Here is a 24834-nt window from a genome sequence, read left to right on the forward strand (position 1 = left end):
CACAAGAAGTGAGTCACCTTTATGACTCTAATAGTGAAAACGGAGTGTGGTTTTAAGAGTCTCTTTAGTGGCAATACTTCCAAATTAGTGAGTGCCTCCCTGTGAGGAGTCCTATGAGAGATGAGACGTCACCTCTGCCCCAAGAGCTAACAATCTAGTTGAAGAGACCAGACTGGAGGGCAGGGTGCTCAGGGGTGCGAGGAAGGCTCAGATACTGGAGGCTGTATAAGAGCCCCGCCCACTCACATCCTTTCCTGGGGTCAACATGGCGCCAGGCTGGACTTTGTTGTCATAACTTGTAACAGTTTATTGGCTGGAGTATTTCTTCCCAATTTGAAAATGACCGCAGTGATAGTATTTATACCATGGAAATGGGGCAAAAGCTACAATTCAGGGCTTCCCCACTGCCCTCCCCGGGAGCCAGTTTGCTAGCACACCAGTAACTCCTCAGGCCTCACAGGAAACGTCAAGGTAGCAGTTGCATAGGTTGCAGTGTCAGGGACGTTGCAATTGCAAGGGAAGCCTGGCGTGAAGTTGGGTCTGATGTGGCTGCACAAGAGCCCTGCAGTGGCGATGGCTGAATAGGGGTCTTAGGGGATGGGCCTCGAGACTGGGTTAGGGAAAGGGGCCCAGAGTTACCCACCCTCCAGGGGGGCAGGGCGCAGAGCAGGAGAGGCCTAGGGCCAGCCTGGACGACTAGCAGGACAAGCGCTTGGACCTCAAGCCTGGAGGCCATGGAGGGACCAATGACATCGGCAACAGATTGCAACAATTGGAACCAGCCAGAGGGCAGCCAAGGCCATGAGGGTAAGGGACACAAGTGGACAGGACACTTCTGCTGGCCAGGATGAGAGTCAAGGCAGGCCAGCCCCCACTGTAGATCTCCCCTTGGGAAGAGGGGGAAAAGTGTGAAGAGGAGAGGATTTTGCAGTCACTTAGTTTTAATATTGAGTTGATTGTGTTTAAACCAGAAGTGACTAACTTACTTTAAAAGGAAAATTTTAAGGTTTCCCATCTGCGTTGAAAATGTGAGCTTGGGGAGCCAAGACAACTCCCATTTTATAAGAATAAAGGATGTTTTTGAACATCTAAGTCTTGTGGATTCGATACTAAAAATTTCAAACCTGTGACATCATTTCAAACCTTTGTAAAATGAGATACTATTATCAAAATTTCATGTAGTAAGAATTTGAGGGTTTTCTTTAATTAAAGAAGGTTCAATTGGGTGTGGTGACGCACACCTTAGTCCCACCTACTCGGGAGACAGGACGATCACTTGAGACCAGGAGTTCGAGGCCACTTTGGGAGACAGAGTAAGACTCTGCTCCTCTCCCCGCCAAAAAAGATGATTCAACAATGCCCGTTATTTTAAACTTTAGGAGAAATCTAATTCACTAATTTTATTTTTTTCTCTTTTTTGGGGTGAGGGTGTTGTGGTAAAATTATATGCAAGACATCTTGGGAAGCTAGTTTTTATTGTCTTTGTAAAATTTCATAAAATAATAGCCCTTAGAAAGGACCTTATGTATTTTTTAACCAAATGGCCTCACCTAATAATGGAGGAAACATAACCTCAGAAGGTGAATCTGCTTGCCCAAGGCTGCTCTGTTAATTAACAGGAGAGATGAGATTCTGTCTCAAGTCTTCTCATTTCAATTCTACTGCTTCTATGTTACATGAGAGGGAGTTTACGGACATGTAACTACATTAAGTGGATTTGAAACTCCAGCCAGAGAGCTATATTCACTTTCCAAAAAACTTTTAGGGACTAAAAGCTTTTTTCCCCTTTAGTCTGAAATGTCTACTAATGTAAAGAAGCAGGTTTTAATTACAGCCTAGAGCAGGTGTCCTCAAACTACAGCCCTAGCCGCCTAGCACATTTATCCAGCCCTATGGGTGTTTTTGCCGCTGCTACCTGTCCTGCTTAGCAGCCAACTAGTCCCAGGCCCACAGTGCGCACTCTCCAATGGCCTGAGGGACAGTGAGCTGGCCCCCTGTTTAAAAAGTTTGAGGACCCCTGGCCTAGAGCTACCATACTATAGTGTAGAGGTCCCGCTAACAGCCTCACAGTGAGGTTTTTGTTTTGTTTTGTTTTTAAACTGGTGCTTTTTAGTTTTGGTTTCATACAGCTTTTTAGATGATCACAGTGCTGTAGTTGACATTCACTGGGAAAACTCAAATAAATGATACAGACAGGAATAAGGCAAAAAGAGAAGCCATTCTGACCCCCTAACTCCAGCCTAAATCGCACGCCCTGGAGACAATCACTCTTTGGTGAATAGAAACCATCTTTTCCTGGGTAGTGCTAGTGATTTGGACACAAATGCCAGCCTAGTGGTGGGGTGGGGAGGGAAACAGCCCTTTTATAGCTTCTTGGGTTTTAATGGTGACAAAAGAATAAATTAGAGACATGAAAATCATCCAGAAACAAAATCCTTAGGGTGTTTCCCCAGTGAGTTCTTAGATTAACTCCCTATTGCTGGTTTGGATAGATGTCCCTTAAATATGATTTCAAGCCATTCTAAAGACATCAGAAGTTCTATAAGAGTTTGTTCAAAACTTCATTAAAAAAAAAAAAAACACCCTGTTAATAAACACATCCATCCAGGCGTTATAGTCCATATTTTAATGCACTCATGTTAACTCCCTCTTGGTCTGGGCACATGCTAGAAAGAGTTTCTGTTATTCCTCTGCACACATGCAGGATTTGTACTTGTGTCATTGATGAGGAAAATTGCACCTCTGCGGTGATCTTTTAAAAACATACAGGCCTCTTCATGTCCATTTACGCAAACTGGTATAAGCAGGTACAGCATAACTTACGAGTGTGAATCAGAATATTTTAGAATTTGGATCCTGAGGCTGATAGTGTAGAATGGGAGCCTGGGTTCTGAAAATGCTCCGGTTTGAATGCTTCCTGTGTGGCCTTGGGCAAGTCATTTAACCTCTCTGAGCCTCAGTTTTCTCAGTCATAAAAATAGGGATAACATTATAAAAATAAAAGACATTTATGTTCTTAAAAGATGGTTGTTCTACCACTGAGAACGTCTCTTTGGCTATCTTTCTAAGGTTATTTAATATCTAATAATTCTACTATCTGCTTTCTAACTGTTCATTTCAGGAGCCCCAGCCTTCCACTCCTCTTATCAAGTCTGTCTTCCTCTTTTTTGGGGCGGCCTCTGCCCAACCTAGAAGTCTTGTTCAATTCTAATGAAGAGTAGCTCAGCTCAGCCTCACAACACAAGGCCACGGTATTTTCCCTGATGTCTAAAACTTCATCAAGATGTCTTATTAAACAGAGTCCCTGCCCAGCACCGCCCTCAGCACAGACGCCCAGTGGGAGCTCTTAACCTCCAGTTTTCTTGAACCCGTTTCACTTTCTCGGGCAAGGTGTTCTCCAGACGCCTGTGAGCAGGACAGAGTAGCGTGGGGATATATCATCTTCGGATATAAACTCTGCCATCTTCCTCAGGAGGCAGAGTTTCCTATTAGCTTGCTTTTATAATTCATCCTAATAAAATATTGCTTTTAACTGTTTTATATATGGGGTTCCATTTTGGAGTTTACTGAAAATATAATGCCATATAAGCGGTTTCTGTTCTGCTTCCACCATGGTTGCAGTTTGTTCAGTTTTGCTGCGGAGGGGAATGCTGCTCACGTTTGAACTAAATAGGACTTTTAGAGAGCGGTGTAGCCAGATGCTTAAAAGTATAGAATTAAACAGTAATAAGATTTGATCCTGGCTCCACTTAACATTTTCATTTGTAAAATAGAGATTATATACAGCCCTCAGATCCTCCTAAAAAATTAAGTAATAATCTAGATAAAGCTTGACCAATGGAGTAAGTGGTGGTTGTTTATAATAAATGGTGATTGTTTATAATAAATATTAAATACACAAACACTGTAAAAGTTGGTTTTGTATGTTCAAGGCTGGGAATGATGGACTTAACTCCACACTCAGTTTTCTGAGCTTAACCAAAGTGTTAGTATTTTGGTTCAGGGTGGAACGAGTATGAGGTAGGTGATTATGGGCAAGCCTACATTTAATATTTTGATTTGTGTGAGGCCCTGTATCCCTCCTTTCTCAATTTTTCAATCTATCACTTGCCAAGGTTCTGCTGGCCAGCACAATACTAACATCCCACCTCTATCCTCCTACCCCTCAAAAAAGTGATTTTAGATCTTTAAAAGCCTAAAAAATAAACCAAAAGAAATACAGGCTTCTGTCACTAAAAAACATTTGCTAACCACTGACTTGGAGCTTTTCTATTTGCTCTCTGCTAATCAGAATGGAGACAATTTATTCTTTCTTTTATTTTCCTTTTGATCCACTAAGATGCTTTCTTTCTTTAATATTTATTGAATTAAACTTTCATTCTCTCAGACTCTGAAAACCAGCACAATGTTGACATCCTGACATCTGAGGACATAAGACCACACTCTAAATTTCTCTGTCATAGCAGATTTTTACTTTCTCTTCTCCAATACAAATGTTTTCATGGGCTGCACCTGCTGATTTTATAAATAGCACTAACAACTAATTGTTTTGGATGCAGGGAGAAATTTTCTTAAAGTTATACCATCCTTTAGAATAGTGAACTGATCAGAATTTTAACTGGGTGATATTATAAGTACATTCTCTTTGGATAACTAAAACAACAAACTTAGATTTTTAGATATTTTCCCTCAAAACAAACACAAATTTATCAACTGCTTTGGAAGAATATATTAATATTTTCATTATAAATATAAAAATTTTTATATAAAGAAACTCCTAACTAAAAGCTAGAACTATTTCCTTCAGGCCAACATGAAAAACTGAGTTTTGCATAATGATAATGGTTGAATCTTCAAAAGGAATACATACAGCATTTTAACAACCTATATGATGTTCAGTATGTAGTAGCAATAAGAGTATTAATTATGAAATTGCATATCTTGAAGAATTTTGAAAAATGCAAACTTGCTTCAGAAATAAACCTATTGGAAATAAAACCTAAAAAAAGAACTCTTTATTTTTATTTTTGAGACAGGGTCTCGCTCTGTTGCCCAAGCTAAAGTGCAGTGGCATGATCATAGCTCACTGCAGCCTTGAACTCTTGGGCTCAAGTGATCATCCTGGCTCAGCCTCCTGAGTAGCTCGGACTACAGGCACGTGCTACTGTGCTCGGCTACTAATTTTTTTTCATAGAGATGGGGTCTCCCTATGTTACCCAGGCTGATCTCAAACTCATGGCCTCAAGGGATCCTCCTACCTTGGCCTCCCAAAGTGCTGGGATTACAGATGTGACCCATTGCAGCTGGCCTGAAACTCTCTTTAAAACACAAATTTTTAAAAAATGACACTAGAATGTAAGCTCCACATGGCAGTGATTTTTGTTGGTTCTGTGTTCTTTTATATCTTCAGTGCCTAGAACAAGAACTGACACATAGTAGGTGCTCAGTAAATAAATGGGGAATGAATATTTTAACAATAAAATTTGATTAAACATTTAAGAAACTAGAGGCAGCCCTGATAGGCAAAGGATCAACTGAAACTAAAAAGCCAGATAACAATTTTGCATCTTACATTGACCCTGAAGGAAACTGAATTAAGCCCAACTTTTCTTTTCCATTTACAACTGGTTATTAGTTTATAACACAGCTAAAGACTCCAGGTGAGAAACACCAAGTAATTGGATATACTTTATATATAAAATGTTAGAAGACACTTACCAAATGGCAGACCAGTCTACAGACTGCAGCTTTCTCATCCCACTGATGATCCTTGATGGCTATTATTTTCTAATAGTCTCTTAGCTGCAAGTAACAGAAAGCAGACTCCAACTAATTTAAGCAGTAAACAAGGGGGTAATTCATTGGAAGGATTCTGGGGTGGCTGATGATCTTTATGAACAACCAGTTCAAGAGCCCTCCCTCAAGGACTAGAGGGAAAGGCTTAAAGTCATCAGGATTCTGCACTCTCTGAATGCCTGCTTCACTCTCTCAATTTTTTTCCATGAGTTTGGAATCAAGGTTGCCACATAGCCAAGACTCATCCTGTTTTCCTCTCCTGGGAGGAAATCTGTCTTCCTAGCTACCTCCCAGGGAGGGACAATGATTGAGCATGCTTGGGTCACATTCCCATCCTGTAGACTGATGTCTGTGGCTGGGGAAGAAGGATGGGTCCTATAAGATTTTGAACATTTTGAGCATATCTCCCCTTTAGAACATGTTAGCAGGATGGAGGGATAGGGCAGTTCCCCCAAAGAGGAGTGGACTGCTCTCAGGAGAGAGGTGGGCTGGGCAGATAAAATACTCAGTGTTTGTCGTGCACAATGTCTGTCGCTGACAATGCAAAGTAAAGCTCTGGTTTGCAGCCCGCAGAGATAGGTGGCCTGCTGTGGACTGGGCCTAGAAGACTTTCACTTTCACATCCCGGGGTGATCACAGTCCTATGACTTAAGGGTTCTTGTTGTCCAGGGACCAGTTAACTGAATTTATTAGCCAAAATCTGCACTATTAAAATGAGTTAAAAATTTTGTCTGACTTACAAAGGCAAACATAGAATCAGTATCTTTCTTTAAGGGATCAAAACACTTTTATCAAAACTTAATAAGGCACGCCTGTAATCCTAGCTCTTGGGAGGCCGAGGCGGGCGGATTGCTCAAGGTCAGGAGTTCAAAACCAGCCTGAGCAAGAGCGAGACCCCGTCTCTACTATAAACAGAAAGAAATTAATTGGCCAACTGATATATATATAAAAAAAATTAGCCGGGCATAGCGGCACATGCCTGTAGTCCCAGCTACTCGGGAGGCTGAGGCAGAAGGATCACTCGAGCCCAGGAGTTTGAGGTTGCTGTGAGCTAGGCTGACGCCACGGCACTCACTCTAGCCTGGACAACAAAGCGAGACTCTGTCTCAAAAAAAAAAAAAAAAAAAAAAAAACTTAATAAGGTTAGAATAGCCATGAATCGATGAATAAAATTTCTTCCATTCTACTGACTGGAAACTAAAGCAAGATGTCTTACCGAGGGTCACAGTTGATGAGGAACTGGATTGGCTTCTAGCCTAGTATATTTTCCATTAAAGACCAGTGTCTCAACAAATAAGTGCAGCCCACAGATCAGTGTTTGATATTTGGCTTTACTTTATAAAAATACACAACTTAAATACATATGACACTCTGTATATAAGACATAAACAACTGGTAGATTTAACATTTTCAGTTATTTAAACAGAAAGCAAATATGTAAATTACCTTATAAGAGCAAAGGGTTCATTTTATAGACTCTGCATTCACACCCAAAGGGGAAGAATGCCCAGGGAGCAATTAATGCAGGAAGCTAACCAAAAGTGTCCAACTTTCCAACAAAAGTCACCATCTTGCCAACAGGGCCTTTATTGCACAGCTTAATATTGCACTGCTCGTTAGACACACTCTAACTTATCCACGTCACAAATGTAAGCTTTTGTCTTCTCTAGGAAAGCTTATGGAAAAACCAATGTACCAACAGTATTAACTGCATCTTACAATTGTGCTAAATACCAATTATGAGAAGGATAAACCCCTCCACTTTACAAAGCTTGCAATGGAAGGTAGTTAGCTATATTTTGCAACTAAATTCATTTTCAGTTTTACAAAAAACATTGGCAGACACAAAGTGAGCTCCATGGGGTTCAGCGGTGAAGGAAGCAACATTCCCAAACCTACTGGAATTACTTGTAAGAAGGGCACTGTCACTGTCAAAGGCAACATGTGCACTGCTTACGGCTATGATTCCACCCTTTCTAACTTGAGACTGAAATACCTCCCTCCTCCCTGTGATGCTGTCATTGTTCTATGGGGAATGGCTACTTTTTTTTTTTTTTTTTTTTTTACTGATTCAGAGCTTGCAGGGCTGCTGCTTACCACTCTGGCAACCCTTCAGAAATTTAGCTGCCATGTCTATGGCTCATTTAACTAACAGTGAATTAGGTGCTAGTTTATAGGTATAGAGAAATATTTACCAGTTGAGAATTCAATATATGAGAACATATTAGAGTAAGTTTCCTGAGGTAAATGTAAGTCTTAAAGAATGGTGTGCACTCCATAGAATTACAGTGGTTTATCTTGGGTAGCAACACACAGGCCCCCAAGGCTGGACTTTTAAATTAAAAGAATAATAAAACCAAGGACACATTTATATGAAGAAATAAAACGACAATTCTGAAGGAAAAGAAATAGTAACAGTTGAGAATATCAATCCAAAAGGAGGCACAGAAACAGAGGAACAGAGGAACAAAGGGAGGGTGTATTTTAAAGTGCTTAGGTGGGTTAGGCGACTAATCTGAAATGCCTCTAGGGATTTCTAATAAGTTTAAAAAGTGTTACTTCTTGGTGACTCAAATGTGGAAGACATGGCTTTTCTTTATAATAATAGCTGTTCAAACTTTTGCTCTTTTTTGAAAAACAAGATTCTCTATAAAAAATTTTTTAGCCATTGAAATTATTCTGTTAGTTGTTACTATTAGTGATGTATTTTGCAATCCTAACTGGATGAAGAATTTTTGATAAGGCTGAATTACAAAGCACATATTTGCACCAAGAATTTAAATTAATTCATAGAGGTCTGTAAAATTTTGCATGAAGTTAGTACCAAAAAAACTCCATTGCAGATCATGCTCTGTTATTTCTTAATATTCTGCAGAAGAATTATGGAAATCAGAAAAATTCTAGGACCTTAAAACCTTTCTTATTTTGTTCCTTTTACATAAATGAAGTAGTATATGGCCATCCTTAATGTTAATAATGAAGGTGTTGGAAACTGAGTCCCAGGGAGTAAGTATCAAGCCAGGACTAAACTTCACCACATCATTCCTGAGGATATGAGTGGAAGCACTACCTAATGAATCTGCTGTAATTGCTCATCTGCACAATACAGCAGAACGAGGGGACCAATTTAATAACAGTGATGAAAACTGGCATCAGCTTTTATCCATGTACTCAGCTGTCATATCAATTTGTGCTGACACTGCCATGCATGATCATGTTTGAGTCCATTAGGCATGATGAAGGCCTTCCTTAAGCTAAAGGACTTAGGTCCAGAAGAACTCTGGGTTGGAGTTCTCCAGTCCCAAAGGCTAATTCAAAGGCCAGAAGAAAATCTCACAAGAAATCACAGAAAAGAAAACATTTTCAATAACATCAAGATGAAATCTTATACTATAAAACAATGGTCTGGATTCCTGATGATAAGCGCAATGCTGCCAAAGTACAGTCACACAGGTGAAGCTGCTTTGGCAGAGGTAAAAACCAGAAGACTGCAGTGGGCTTGGAGTATGAGAAAGTGGCTTTTCTTCTTAGATGGTAAGGTAGATGCTGTAAGCAATCAATATGGGATAGTTTCTTAAAACTCCCAAGACAGTAACATTTTATATACTTTAAAGCCCCAATTAGTGCAGTGTGGATGCAGCTAAAAATATGAGTAATGTAATAAGCGTGATGATGTAATAACCCAAGTAGTGAGGCTAGTTCTAGAAGGGCTATAAGAAAGGCCAGTCCTGATACTCCTTGTAGACTGAGGAGCAGACTATGGCCAGAGAATGTATTTTATAATCTGTAGTTTAAAAAGATTACTCTTCAGAAATTTGCAGCCCCAGCAAAAATTAAAGATTCCTCCTGACACAGGCCCTGAGATCTCCCCCAGCCACCATCCAAAGGATCCACACTTGTCTCTGGTCAACCAGGCCCAGGTCAAGGGTTGGAAGGGAAGATGGAGGAGGCATGGCCAGAAACCAGGAATCCAAAAAAGAGAAATGATGACAGACATGGGGAGTAAAAAGATGAGAGGGGAAGAGAAGAATGGAGGGGAAAGAAGAAGTAACACTGGTGAAGAAGCAATGAGAAGCCAGACTTTTCAGCAGCAGCCCTGGTTTTCCCACCTGCCTGTAGCAGATGATGAGGGATAAGAAAAGGGATAAGCCTCCCACAGGGACTCTCCTGGTGCATCAGACCTGTCCCTAGCTAGGCCGGCCCTTCCTTCCAGGCGTGACCTGCATGTACTTCCATCCCAGGGCCTGATTCCTCATTCCCAGGGGCACAGCGCTGGCTCCTGCTACCAGCAACCATTTCTCTGGCAAGGATGAGCATCAGCCAGTGGACCCAGACTTTGTGACTATCACTGCCTTTCCTCTCTCAGGACTGGCTTGTCTCTCCCCCTGGTGGTTGGAGAAGAACAGAGTGACTGTCATAAAAGAGAGACTCAATTCAGAATTGTACCGCCTCACTTCACAACTTCCAAAGGGCTGCCGAGATTCATTCATCACAGATGATGGTTAAAATACCACCTAAGGAACTCATTGTAAAAGGAGCAATTTGCTTATAAGGTCACACCAAACTTTCAGTGGTTCTGATGTTGTCTGCTTCATTTTTTGTTATTTCCTCCTCTGATGATGAATTTTTTAAAAAAGAAAATAGTAAAAGGTTCCTCCTGTCCTCCTACCCTCCGTCCAGAAACCTTGGGGACTTTCCCAAGTGAAATGCCTAAGGGATGCTATAATTACCAGCTTACAAATGAATAAGAAAAAAATTCAGATGATCTAGAAATATGAAATTAAGCATAGTGCACAAGTGGACTCTCAGTTCTCTTCACTTCATACAAAGGCAAGTCATCTCAGTAAGATGGCCATGAAATGGTAACAGGCACCTGAACTACTGATTTACAAATGACAACACATGAGTGAAAGAGCAGTAAGCTTATGTGAAGGAAAACTCCACGGTGGCTATTTCACCTTTAGGGAGAGTCTGCTTGCACTCCAGTCCCACACTTCTTTTTTTCTTTACTTTCTACTTGATGGTTTTCAGGAGGGCTGTACGGGCATTCACAACTGCTTTGAAGGCATCTTCACTTCCAGGCGCTACGCATTTATCAGGGTGAAGAAGCACAGCTAGTTTTCGATATGCTTTATTGACTTCATCCCTATGAAAAGAAGCCAAGTTCTATGTTAGTAACAGGGTTAAACCAACCCACAGCATGTGAGCTGTGTGGCTACAACTAGTATCTCTCATAGTGAGCATATCCCAAATAATCATGACTCTTTCTCAAAGGCAGGACTAAAAGACATAAACAACAAACAAATAAGTCATATGTAGTACACAAATAGAAAAAAAAATACAATGCAAAATGAGTACATAAATGCTAAGGAAATGCTTAGAAAAAGAAAGATCACATGAAAATAGGCAGCGTTTGGCACCTTGTAGGCACTCACCAAATCTTTGTTGACCGAAGGAATAAGGGCGTGGGGATGGCTCTGGGAGAGAACTGACAGTGGCCAGGAATGGTGCAGACCAAAAGCGAAACAACCAAAACACCTGGGTTTGATAAACAATCACAATAGGAGGTGTCTCATGACAAATGGGTGCTGAGAAAGCTGTTTCTCCAAGAAACAGGTAGGAGATTGTTACAATAACCCAGGCATGAGGACAAAATTTAGATTATGGTGTTTATGTAAGCAAACAAGAGAAGAGAAAAGAGATAATATAAAGAAAAAATGGCAGTAGTAGATGATGAGCCAGGTGTGGTGGTTCACACCTGTGATCCTAGCACTCTGGGAGGCTTAGGGGGGAGGATCCCTTATTGCCAGGAGTTTGAGACCAGCCTGAGCAACATAGCAAGATCCCATCTCTTAAAAAAAAAAAAATAGAAAAGTTAGCTGGATGTGGTGGTATGCACCTGTAGTGCCAGCTACTTGGGAGGCTAAGGCAGGAGGTTCACTTGAGCCCAGGAGTTTGAGGCTGCAGTGAGCTATGATGACATCACTGCACTCTAGCCCAGCCAATAGACTGAGATCCTGTCTCAAAAGAAAAAAAAAAAAAAGTAAGTGGAATTCCAGGGGCATGAGGAATCTGAGGTCCGAGGAAGATGGTGACACCACTGACCAAGCAAGGGATGCTGGGAAGGGGTAGCTGAGTTAGTAAAATCACTGGGACCAAAGAAGAAACAAGAGAGGGATCAATATTTTCCCAAGAGGAAAGGAACAGTAACAAAGCTTCTCCAAACAGGCAGTTGCTGTACACCAACGGTACTCCAGGAGACAGCTGCAGGCTTCTGAGTTTCTCAAAGAGCAGGAACTGGCTGGTCAGGGGCCTGGAGTCTCCCCATCCCTGTCCCCCGCCAATGGTCATCCGCAGGTGTCAGGTCTCCTAGAGGGCTGTAAGTACCCAGTCACTCCCTGGTCAGATTGAGCTCAGTCTCTACCAGATGGTCTTATGTCCCATTTTCCTTTTGTAATTCAGGGTTCCAGTTCTCCTACAAGCACAGATATGATGCTTTGCCAAATGCCTTAGCCTTTCTCTTTTATTTTTTATCAGAAGGATTTCTATTTTGGCTCTCCAAATTAGGGAGATAGTCTTTTGGTCTTGGATGTGATGGAAAGTTTTGTGTATCAACTTGGAGAGAGTGAGGGCCTAGGGTCATGTTAAAAGTTCTCCATGTCATAGGGCATATATTCTAGGGCCTTTTCTGCTTTTCACTCTTAGAGGATGCCTTCTAAATTTTCTTGTTTTAACCTTGAGTGTAGTTTTTTTACATATATAATTTTGACATTAGATAACAAGAATGACATTCTCCTTCTCTGAAGAAATTTGAATTGCCAGAATTCTTATCTCTCCCAAAGATCCTCTCTTCTTGAAGAGGGTATAGCATCATCTCTCTTCCCCACAACGGAGTCTTGGGCAGGGTTCCTCTGGCCACTCTGCTTCCTAGGAAGCACATCCACGTGGGGCTGGTGGTTATGCCTAGTCCTCTGTGCTAAGAGTACCTTCCAACATGTCTAGGCAAGAGAGTCTCTCAAGGAAAATTTTTGGAGAAACAAACTGATTCAGTCTTTGTGTGTAACAAATATATTAATTCTGGTCAAGATTTTCTTAAAGTTCAAGAACCAGTAAAGATAGCATAAACAAATATCAAAACTCTCTGTAACTTAAGAAAAAAATGCTCTAAGGTTTTCCCCAAATGTGCTCAATGCCATATGAAATTAGTTTGATAGACCCAGAGGAACAAAGGGAAGAGAAGTACGTACATGTCCACATCAGTTAAGGATGTGGAAACTAGGTAGGGCCTGTAAGCTCTGATAGATTCCAATTAACCAAAGATTAAATAAGGAACCAAATGTTTCTTTTTCCTCAATGAATATGGTTCTAAGTACATTAATAAGTAGATAAAGTAATAGTTTCTTAAGTTCAGAGCCAATATCCCCTGGAGATGGGCACAGAAGAATTTATTATAAAATTAGACTATAGAGGTCTGAAAAGACATTTAAATGATACCAATAAACTGTGTGCTCTACACATGAGGTCCTCTGAATTCCTTCATGTGGTTTAAAGCACCTTCAATAACACCTAGCAGGTTAAGAGTAACCAATAACAATCTGTCTCTTCCCTTCCCCTCTTTCCTTCTGCTATTAGATCAAAGTAGAGAAGAGATACTTAATGTTCTGGGTTCTGACAAGTCAATTTCAAGACATACTTTTTTCTTTTGTGAGAATCAAAGTGAAAAAGCAGGAAGGGAGACGCATGGGGATGGGAGCTAGCGTGCCAAGTAAGACCCTTACAGGTTATAATATGTGTAGTAATGGCAGTATTACACCATTAAAGATTATGTAACCACATTGAATAATTATTTATATTTGTACATGCCACAAAGAATAGTGATTTTGTTTTTTGTCCTGAATAATTCTTTTGACTACAATAATTAACATAAATACACACATAGATGAGGAACTAGCAGGGTTTTGAGAAAGATGGAGACAGACACAGATTGACACACTGTTCCAGGAACAAGAACCAATTCTACCACTCACTCCTGAGGTTCTTGGACATGTTTAATCTCACTGACTCCCAGTTTTCCCCCCTATGATATAAAATGTTTGGGCAAGTTGATTGCTATCACTCTTTCCTCCTCTAAAATTCTATGATTTATGAATTCTTTTGTTAGGTATTTTTAAGGTTATGTTAGCTTCAAAGCTCTTGCTCAACACAGACAAAAGCAGAGCATATCATTTCATGAAGTGTTTATGCATATACATGACATAATTCCCTTACGAGGCCACTGTGCGCTCTCTTTTGTTTCTTTGATATTCAGTTAATTCAATGAAGCAGAGTCATTAAGTAATTCAATATATTTCCACACATCTTCATATTTCTAGCCAATTAGAAGAAGAGATATTGCACCTATAATTTGGGTGATCGAGTCCTTCTATATGATATAACTCAGCACTGAGTATCCTCGAGCATTGCTTACCTTGAGGCCCCAGGTTTGACACCCAGCATGTCCCAACTATCTTTACTATTTCGAATTCTGCGAATGGTGTCTGCTTGTTCTTTGGTGAAACTAGCACTGCTATTTGTGGTAGGACGTTTCCCGCCATTTTCACATAAATCAACTATGGATACATAAAAGGTCTGCAAGAAGAAAACACATTCCAGAGCAGAACTGACTTTGTGAAAATAGGAATTCCTTTTAAGCATCAACTTAAAGACTTTTAATATATTCCAATACCTCTCAGAAGTCATGAATAAAGCAAATACGTACTTTGAAAGATTTTTGCTTTTTCTTTTATACTATTTAAATGTATATATTCATATATTTTAATATAGAAAAAGTAAAGGAATAAAATTAAAATGGCTCATAATCCTACTCTCAGATAATCAAATTTGAAGTTAAAAATTAACGGATAAACACTGTTAGAAAAATTCTAACAGTAAAGTGTAAAATGAAAACTGTCTCTCTACTACTCAAGTTCCTGTCCTCGAGGTAACCATTGTTGATATTTTTGTTGATATCTTTCCAAAAAAATTTTCTATCAGTATACCAGTACATACATAGATCCATATTCTTTAAATATTTACATTAAAGGGATCAAATTAAACACATTGCTTAGTACCTTGCATTTTTTTCACACAATAATACATCTTAGAATCTCTCTATAGCTATGTATAGAGACCTTTTCATAATTTATTTAACCAACTCTCTATTCTTGGACAAGTCAGTTGTTTCTAGGTTTTTTTGCTACTACAAATAGTGCTTTAATGAATTTTTTTGTGTCTGTGTATACATTTTTGCACACCTATGGGGATACTGCTTTAAGATAACTTCATAAAAGCAGAACTGTTAAGAGTGTATGTGCATTTTAATTTCTGATTTTGACAACTGTTGTCCAGAAAGGCTGTACCAGTTTACATTCCCATCACTGCAGATGAGAGCGCCTATTTCCCCACACCTGCATTAACACTGGGCCTTACCATACATCTTAATTCTTGCCAATATAATGAGTATCTCATAGTTTTGATTTGTATTTCTTAAATTATAAGTGAAAGTGAGTATCTTTTCATATGCTTATGGCTTTTTTCCTTGCAAATTTCATATTTTTTTACCCACTTTTATGATTTTTTTAAGTGAAAGCTATTTTTTGATCCTTCTTATATTTCATATTCTGTGTACTGTTACTATTATTGAATAACTTTACCCAAAACATTAAATTACTATACTATAGCTGCTTTTAAATTGACGTAGCTCCTCTTCCCTCAGTTTCTTTTTAAATCTCTTTCTCTTTTCAGATTCTTCTATAGTTCCTATTATCTTCTAAAATTTTTATCTTTCTTTTAGACTTCTCTTTCTTATCTCCAGTTATAGCTAATCAACCTGGTAACCTAACAAGAATTGTTGATATCTAAAAAGGGATGTCAAAGGAAAAGCCAATAGAGAACAAGACACAAGAAGTGTTAACTTGATTTGAGTCTATCATAATATTGCTCTCTCTGTTAACAATGTCAATCAGACAAAACCAAGTACCTTGTTGACATAAAGTCTCTACTAAGTAGATAGGAAACAAAGAAAATATTATTAAATTGAACCAACAGGAAAGTACTACTTCTAAGTGCTTACCTATAGAATAGTATTATTATACTCTTCTTGTTAGCTTTTTTTTTTAACAGAGTAATTCATTCATTAGTTCTACACCAGATGTATCTAAAAGGATGAAAGCCATAAAAGGGATCATAGTTCACAGGTGTTTGCCAGTGATATGTATCAATAAGGTTTTCTTCTAACTTATGAGTTAACCTGAAATATAAATACTCATAGATTTCTAAGGGTACAAGTTTCATTCATAACACACATGGTTATAGAAGACAAGCTGTGGTGTGATATATAGAACACTAGGATCGAAGTCCAAAGCCTATTTAAATTTCATGTCTGAATTCTATGCATGACGGAGTAATAGATATTAGACTAGATCTCCTGCCATACACTACTATCAAACTGGACAAATTTATGAGGCAACTACTTTCAGGCAGTGGACAACAGTGAGTGCAAAACTGCTCCCTGAGAGGTAAGCCTCACAGTCACGGGGTTCTCTACCTGGAATCCATTTCCTGACCATGTCACAGAGAGCTGGAATCTGAGCAGACACAAAGTCTCATTGAGCTAAGGAGGCAGAGATCAGAGTTTGAGACTGCTGAAGTGACTAGAAGGTGCAGTACAGAGCATTGGAGAGAAGGGAGCTATGTAGAATTAGGCCCCAAGTCTGTGTAGGGGTTCCTCAAGAGTTTTCTAGCTAAGGGCCACGCTATACATGCACAGGGTGAGATCACCTGAGACTTACCAGGTAATATTAATAGCTGCTATGGTGTTGAGAACAAAACTAATATATTGATGTCTAGTGGTGCTAGAGAAAGAGCCTGGGGACACCACAGTTTGGCCTTGCCAGAGTGAAGAGACTGCCATAACACCTCATTAATAGCCCTAGCATCTAGCTAAAGCACCAGAAAAAGATTGTGCCTCAGAAATTATAGACTTACCCTAACAAAACCTAAATCAAGAGCTGATGATATACATGAAAGACAGAATTGGGAAGCTGAGTCCTACCAAATGAGAAGTGCTTGGGAAACATTTTGGGCTTCCTTCGAATCCTTGCTATTAAAGCAAAAAACCAAGCCTATACAAGTTCACTATAATCTGCCAATAATTGAACTGCCTCCTGAAACAAGAATCAACATTCTTCTGAGGAAGAAAAGAGAATCTAGAGTCTCCACAATACATTAATATTATCTATAATGTCCAGTGCTCAATCAAAAATCACTACTCACACAAAGAAACAAGAAAATGTGATCTATAGTCAAGAAAAAAAGTAGTCAATAGAATTGAACCCAAGATGATTGAAATGTTGGACTTAGCGGAAAAGACTTTAAAATATTTTAAATATTTTACTTTACTACTTTAAAACATTTTAAAGTAGTAAAGGAAACTATATTCTTAATGAATGAGCAGATAGAGAAATCTCAGAGAACTGGGAACTATATGAAAAAAACCAAATGCAAATTCTAGAACTGAAAAGTACTGAATTGAAAAATTCACTCAGTGGGTTTAACAGCAGATTATCAGTGAACTTGAAATCAAATCAAGAGACTGTGTAATTTGAAAAATGCAGAAAAAAATGGAAGAAAAATAAACATAGCCTCAGAGACTGTGGGACAAAATTAAATGGTCTAATGTACATGTAATTGGAGCCCAAGAAAGAAAAGAGAGTGAGAATGTGGCCTCCCAAAATTTAAAGAAATAATCATAAAAAAGCTTCCCAAATTTGATGAAAAACACCTACCTACCAATGTTAGAAATTCAACAAATCCCAAATAGGATAATATGAAGAGAACCACACCTTGGCACATCATAGTATAACTCCTAAAAACCAAAGATAAAGAGAAACTCCTAAAAGCAGCCAAGGCATGGGGGGCAGGCACATTATGTACAGAAGAATATGAGTAAGAATAATTGCTAAAATGTCAGGAGACACAACAGCCAGAAGTGAATAGACTGGCATCTTGAAAGGGCTGAAGGAAATTTAATCTTTAACAGTTATATCCCTTGGACAAGTCACTTTACTACTCTTAGATGTTGTCATATATGAACTGAGAGTAATACTTGCCACACATTGTGGTTACAAGTCTCAAATGAGATGAAACATGTAAACTTCTCCAGAATTGTAAAATACTATTCAAATGGTTAGGTATCATTATTGCACATATATACATACAAGCTCACATAGGTTCATGTACTCAAAAGAATAGAAAGCATGGCAAACCAACTTGACTTTATTTTATCTTGAAATAGAAGCTATTTTTACCCAGTTCAGCCTGTCAGCCAAGAATGAAACCTGTCTTCTAGTAGGAGGAGTGACATCTTATGAGAAGGAAATGCAGCATCAAAGATTAAATACAATCCCACTCAGTAATTAAGAACAACTCTTTATAGCTTAGCTACATTATTTGAAATGCTAAAAATTCCCAAAATATCAGATATATTCATAAGAAGAAAAATACATTATTCATGTCACCACTTCCAAATGTATCTATAATTAAGAGTTGATTTTATAATTTATTATCTTAAATAGCCTCCTTCTCCTAAAATTATTCAAGATTAGTAGGCCTTACAAAGTGACCGTCTATTCAGGCTACAATGTGAGCATATCCTTCTATTGTCTACTTGATTGGTGAGACCTTATTTTTATGTGTAACTGGCTGGAGTCTGCAATGATACTCTCCTATTCTTTAACTACAGCCCTGTGGGCTACAATATAAGATTATATTAGCTGTGCCAAGGCAATTTTGTCACAGAAATGCTTCCATTTGATTATGCATACAAATGTAACACCATTAACCAAAGGTAGTTTTTGAAGAAAATCCTTGTCCCACTTAAGTTGTGCATACTAACTGTCGTTAACTCGATCATCAGAATCACCCAGAGAGCTTTTCCAAAATATAGATTTTTGGGCTCCATCACAACATAAAGCTTCCGGTAGGTCTAGAGTCCAGAAATACGCATTTTGAAGATTTCCCCAGGTAATTCTCATGATCAGCCAAGTCTGGTCTAAAATAGACAGATCACACACACACATACACACTCTTTCTCTCGCTCTCTAGCAGACAGATCATACATACTCTCTACTTCACCAGGTGCTTTGAAAAGAAAGACTTTATTCTAATGAGAAGTTCTTATGACTATTTTGCTTCTCACAATTTAAACTAAAAATTGGCATGGTTGGCCTTGACACAAACCTTAATATAACAAAATGCTGGGTTACCTGGAACATCTCATTGATTCCTTCTCCAGTTTGTGCTGAAGTTTCAAAGTACAGGAACCCTTTGCTTTCAGCCCAAAGACGCCCTTCACTTTCATCTACACAGCGGTGCTTGGTACAGTCAATCTGAAATAGAATGTTGGGGGGCACAGAGAAGATTCCAGCCTTGTCTCACTAGAATAGGCCCAGTGAGGTCTTTGTAAATCCTCTACTGAGGCAAAACTATTCTTAATGAACATCAGCACCAGTGTATAAAATTGCCAAGGCCAAAAGAGACCCCCCCATCCCCCCACCCCCCACAAAGAAACAATATTGAATATAGACTGTTTTTCTGTGGCAACAGGACTAGTGCCTGCTTATCCCTTGGGAAAACAGCTGCTACTGACCTCAGTGAAAGTTGGCTTCCTAATTATCTGCCATCCCCTCAGGGTACAGTCTGCTTTCCATACCTTTCCATAGTATATATTTCACCTAATTAATGCTCCAATCAGATCACAGAGTGATTACTGGGATTCTCCTGCTCAGTCACCAACATCCTTCCCCAAGTATGGTACCAGAAAAAAAATGGATAAAAATTCTTATACACCAAGTTTGGGGTTTTTGTTTTTGTCTTAGGGACTTGTTTTGAAAGGTTGTTGGTGCCTATATTACAGAGTAAGGAATTTTTCTTTTCTTTTTATCTGTTCCCCATCACTCAGAGCACTGCTCATCCTCTAGAAAGCTGCACATTTCTAAAAGCTGCACATTTCTAAAGCAGTTACCTTGTTGGCACACACTACAAATATAATATTTTCCATGTTTCCATGAGGTCCAAGCTCTTGCTTCATTTCTGCTAGCCATGCATCAAGGGCATCAAAGGAATCTTTCTGCCCAACATCATAGACCAGTATCACACCCTGTGTGTCCTTGTAAAACTCATTACGAACCTTCAAGGAAAAGAACAGATGAATAAAATGCAGGTTTTGCAATTTTATAAGAATGTATCTCACAGTCATTAACTTGGCAAATTGTGTTCTTTTGTGTATTCATAATATTTGCAATTGTATCTCAGCATCTACTGATCTTTAGAGGACTTTTTGTAGAATCAAGGTAACATAATAAAAAAAAATCTATTAGGAAGGACTTACAGTAGAAAACAATGGCCTTCTGCCCCATCACCCCTTCCCACCTCCAGTTCCACTCCCCAGAGGCAATCCATCTTTAATTGTTGCTAATAGACCTTAAAAGAACACCAATGATATAAAGGTCTTAGAAAGAATTAAGAAGGTAAGTGAACAATTAAAAAGAACTTAAGGCAAAAATGACACAAGTATCAGCAATGGGTACAGGCATTTATTTATAACATCCCAAAGCTGGCTTCTCCCAGGGTACCAGGCAGAGTTTCCCTGACTCTTGGGTCTGTACACCGACTTCAGAACTCCAAACTCAGAGCCTCAGTGTCACATAATGGAAAAGAGCACAGGCTCTGGTGTCAGACACATCTGGGTTCACACTTACTTACTAGTTGTGTGATCTTGGGCAAGTCACTTAACCTCTCTGCGTCTCAGTTTCCTCATCTGTAAAATGGGGATAATACTACTTACTTCACAGGGTTATTAAGAGGATTAAATGAGATAATGAAGGCAAAGCAGTTAGCATAGTGCCTGGAAACAATGTATACTAGCACCTTCTCCCTTTCTTCCTTGCATTCATTCTCTGATTGTCCTTTGATGTTTAGAAATGGCATATCAGCTCTGAAGTATAGCTCCAATTCTGGGAAGCAGCAGCATGAAGGATAGGGCACACTCAAGTGGCAGAGGCTATAAGAAGTTGTCTGGGTGAGAAGCAGCATTGACAGACTGGGGATTTCAGGACAAAATTCCAGAAAGAACCTTGACAGAGGCCATATGTTATATGTTCTTTTCACAAAATTCCAGTATGTGCTCAGACTCATGGTGGATTTGTAATAAGAAATGAAGACATCTTACACACATCAGGCATGGGTTTCTGAGCACAGACAGACAACTGGACCAAGAATATAAGTGCGCCTATTAATTTACAGAAACTTAAGAAGCTAGCCCCTAAAGTTAAATTCAACCAAATCAAAACCAAGACCAACAGTCTTCTCCCTCAGGACTCCTGGTCCTTGGGCTTCCACAGCAGTCACCAGTGGGCCCTCCCTCTTCCCTGAGACTCTTGCCTTGGTTCCCACACACCACACATTCCCTGGGTTTTTCAATTCTCTCCCTCACCAACTCCTCTTCATTCTATACTTCCCACCCCAGCCTACCACCAATTCCCGAAATCCTGTCCTGGGCCTTCATCTTTTCTTTTTGCATCTTTCCTCCCAAATCAGCAGCATTAACCACTTGTACAGCCTCAACTGTGAGTATCTCCAAGATGAGCCCTCTCATCTGAGCTTCCAGATTGGCATTTCTAATCAGCACTATACTCTTCCAGCTCAAAGTCCTGCTGGGATCTCAAATTCAATGTGTACATCAGGAAGCCCTTCAATTTATTCCTTCTCAAACTATCCCTTTTCTTAAACTTTGGTGATAAAAGTAGCACACCAGTCTCTGAGCCATTCAGGTTGCAGGCTTGGTGCTAACCTTTGCTGCTGGCCTCTTCCTTTGTTCAGCAGACTCAAACAATCCTGCAGAAGCTGTCTCTACCATGTTTCTCACATCTGTCACTTCTTTTCCATTTTTATTTCCAACATTATCTCTTGACTGCACCACTGCAAGAGTCTTCTAAGTAATCTTCCTAGCATTCTTACACACTGTGTATATTTATCTTTCTACAGTCCTGGCTCAAAAATTCTTTAGTGTTTCCCCACTGCCAACCCTCCAAAGTTCCAACTCTCTTAAATGATGTTGCAAGTTTGTATTCAGTCCCCCACCAATCTCCTCAGTCCTATCCCCATACTATCCCCTGAACTTCAGACTGGATAATTTCTCATTCCCAAACATTCTATTGCCTTACTAGCTCCATCTGGAACTGACATGTCTTTATCTTTACTCTTTTAAGGCCTAGTTATAATGCCGTATCTTTCATGCAGCTTTTCTGTCCCCTTCCTTACTACCTAGCACCTACCCCTGCCAAAGAGAATGGAACTTCCATGTCCTTTGGAATACCACTGTGTTTTGTACTTCTAACAGTGCTGATGTCACTTCCTGCCCAATTTTATAGTTACTAGCACATCTAGCTGTCTTCCCCACTAGACTGGAAGTAACATGAAGGCATGCATCTTGATGCATCCATCCTTGTGCCACCCATGGGGCCTAGCAGATACAGGAATGCCTCGTTTTATTGCACTTCACATCACTGTGCTTTGCAGATATGGCATTTTTTACAAATTCAAAGTTTGTGGCAACCCTGTGTCAAGCAAGTCTCTCAGCACCATTTTTCTAACAGCATGTGCTCACTTCATGTCTCTGTGTCACATTTTGGCAATTTTCATAGTATTTCAAACTTTTTAATTATTATTATATTTGTTATGGTGACCTGTGATCAGTGATCTTTGATGTTACTATTGAAAATGTTTTGGGGTGTTACATACCACAACCATATAAGATGGAGAACTTAACTGATAAATGTGTATGCTGCTCCACCAACCAGCTGTTCCCCCCCACCCTTTCTCCTCAGGCCTCCCCATTCCTTGATACACAACAATATTGAAATTAGGCCAGTTAATAATCTTACAGTGACCTCTAAGTATTCAAAGAAAGAAAGAATCACATGGCTCTCACATAAAATCAAAAGCTATAAATGATTAGTGTTATAGCTCTTTTAGAATTTGTCTAGCACGTTTTCTGGTCCTCACTGGAAGATGCTTTAAAAAATAAAATATAATTTTAAAAAGCTAGAAATGGTTGAGCTTAGTGAGGAAGGCATGTTGAATGCCAAGATAGGCTGAAAGCCAGGCCTCTTTGTAACAAACAGTTAGCCAAGTCATGAATGCAAAGGAGAAGGTCTTGAAGGAAACTGAAAGTGCTACTCCAGTGAACAAATAAATGATGAGAAAGTGAAAGAGCTTTATCACTGACATGGAGAATGTTTTAGTGGCTTGGATAAAAGTTCAAACCATCCACAACATTCCCCTAAGCCAAAGCCTAATCCAGGACAAAGGCCCTAACTCTCTTTGCTTCTATGTGGGCTGAGAGAGGTGAGGAAGCTGCAGAAGAAAAGTTTGATGCTAGAAAAGGTTGGTTCATGAGGTTTAAGAAAAGAAGCCATCCCCATAACATAAAAGTACAAGGTCAAGCAGCAAATGCTGATGTAGAAGCTGCAGCAAGTTAGCCAGAAGATCAAGCTAAGATCATAGATGAAAATCTGAAGCTAAACAACAGATTTTCCATGTAGATGAAATAGCTTTCTACTGGAAGAAGATGGCATCTAGGACTTTCACAGCTAGAGAGGACAAGTTAATGCCTGGCTCCAAAGCTTCAAAGGACAGGCTGACTTTCTCGTTAGGGGCTAATGCAGTAGTAGACTTTAAGTTTCAAGGCTCATTTACCATTCCAAAAACCCTAGGGCTCTTGTGAATTATGCTAAATCTACTCTGCCTATTCTCTACAAATGGAACAACAAAGCCTGGATGACAGCACATCTGTTTGCAGCATGGTTTACTAGATATTTTTTAAGCCCACTGCTGAGACCTACTACTCAGAAAAAATGATTTCTTTCAAAATATTACTGTCAATATTATTTATTGACAATGCACCTGGTTACCCAAGAGCTCTGATGGAGATGTACAAGGAGATTAATGTCGTTTTCATGCCTGCTAATATAACATCCATTCTGCAGCTCACAGATCAAAGAGTAATTTTGACTTTCAAGTCTATTATCTAAGAAATATATTTCACAAGGCTACAGCTGCCACAGATAATGATTCCTCTGATGGATGTGGGCAAAGTAATTTGAAAGCCTTCAGAAAGGATTCACCATTCTAGATGCCATTAAGAACACTCATGATTCATGGGAGTCAGTAAAAATATCAACGTTAACAGGAGTTTGGAAGAAGTTGATCCCCCTCCCCCCATGGATGACTTTGAGGGATTTAAGATGTCAGTGGAAGTAGTAACTGCAGATGTAGTAGAAATAGCAAGAGAACTAGAACTAGAAGTGGAGCCTGACCATGTGACTGAATTGCTGTAACCTCATGATAAAATTTTAATGGATGAGCAGTTGCTTCTCACAGATGAGCAAAGAAGTAGTTTCTTTTTTTTTTTTTTTTTTAAATTTTTTTTTTTTTTTGAGACAGAGTCTCACTTTGTTGTCCAGGCTAGAGTGAGTGCCGTGGCGTCAGCCTAGCTCACAGCAACCTCAAACTCCTGGGCTCGAGTGATCCTTCTGCCTCAGCCTCCCGAGTAGCTGGGACTACAGGCATGCGCCACTATGCCCGGCTAATTTTTTTTTTTTTTATATATATATATATCAGTTGGCCAATCAATTTCTTTCTGTTTATAGTAGAGGCGGGGTCTCGCTCTTGCTCAGGCTGGTTTTGAACTCCTGACCTTGAGCAATCCGCCCGCCTCGGCCTCCCAAGAGCTAGGATTACAGGCGTGAGCCACAGCGCCCGGCCAGAAGTAGTTTCTTGAGATGGAATCTAATCCTGGTGAAGATGCTATGAACACTCTTGAAATGACACAGGAGTTAGAATATTACATAAACTTAGTTGATTGACTCCAATTTTGAAAGTTCTACTGTGGGTAAAATGCTATCAAACAACAGCACATGCTACAGAGAAATCTTTTGT

At 39.5% G+C, this 24834-nt stretch overlaps 1 protein-coding gene and 1 non-coding gene across 3 annotated transcripts in view; one reads left to right on the forward strand and one right to left on the reverse strand.

Annotated features, from left to right (window-relative positions):
* Positions 1-7113: 7113 nt before the first annotated feature.
* DNAJC27 (DnaJ heat shock protein family (Hsp40) member C27) overlaps positions 7114-24834 on the reverse strand; it is a 32817-nt gene continuing 15096 nt past the window's right edge. Inside the window, exons 4-7 of one of the 2 annotated variants that reach the window (XM_012788122.3) lie at positions 19859-20023; positions 19101-19223; positions 14264-14424; positions 7114-10942 (exon numbers count right to left, since the gene is read on the reverse strand). In XM_012788122.3, coding sequence (XP_012643576.1) covers positions 10810-10942; positions 14264-14424; positions 19101-19223; positions 19859-20023 — 582 coding nt within the window. In that variant the 3' untranslated portion in view covers positions 7114-10809. The remainder of the gene's footprint in view (positions 10943-14263; positions 14425-19100; positions 19224-19858; positions 20024-24834) is intronic. The other variant, XM_012788123.3, reaches the window with a different exon arrangement.
* LOC142870339 (U7 small nuclear RNA) lies at positions 22850-22911 on the forward strand. Its single transcript, XR_012918752.1, has one exon. It is a non-coding gene; the product is annotated as a U7 small nuclear RNA (small nuclear RNA).

Source organism: Microcebus murinus, chromosome 3, assembly GCF_040939455.1.
Source record: "Microcebus murinus isolate Inina chromosome 3, M.murinus_Inina_mat1.0, whole genome shotgun sequence".
Taxonomy (NCBI): domain Eukaryota; kingdom Metazoa; phylum Chordata; class Mammalia; order Primates; family Cheirogaleidae; genus Microcebus; species Microcebus murinus.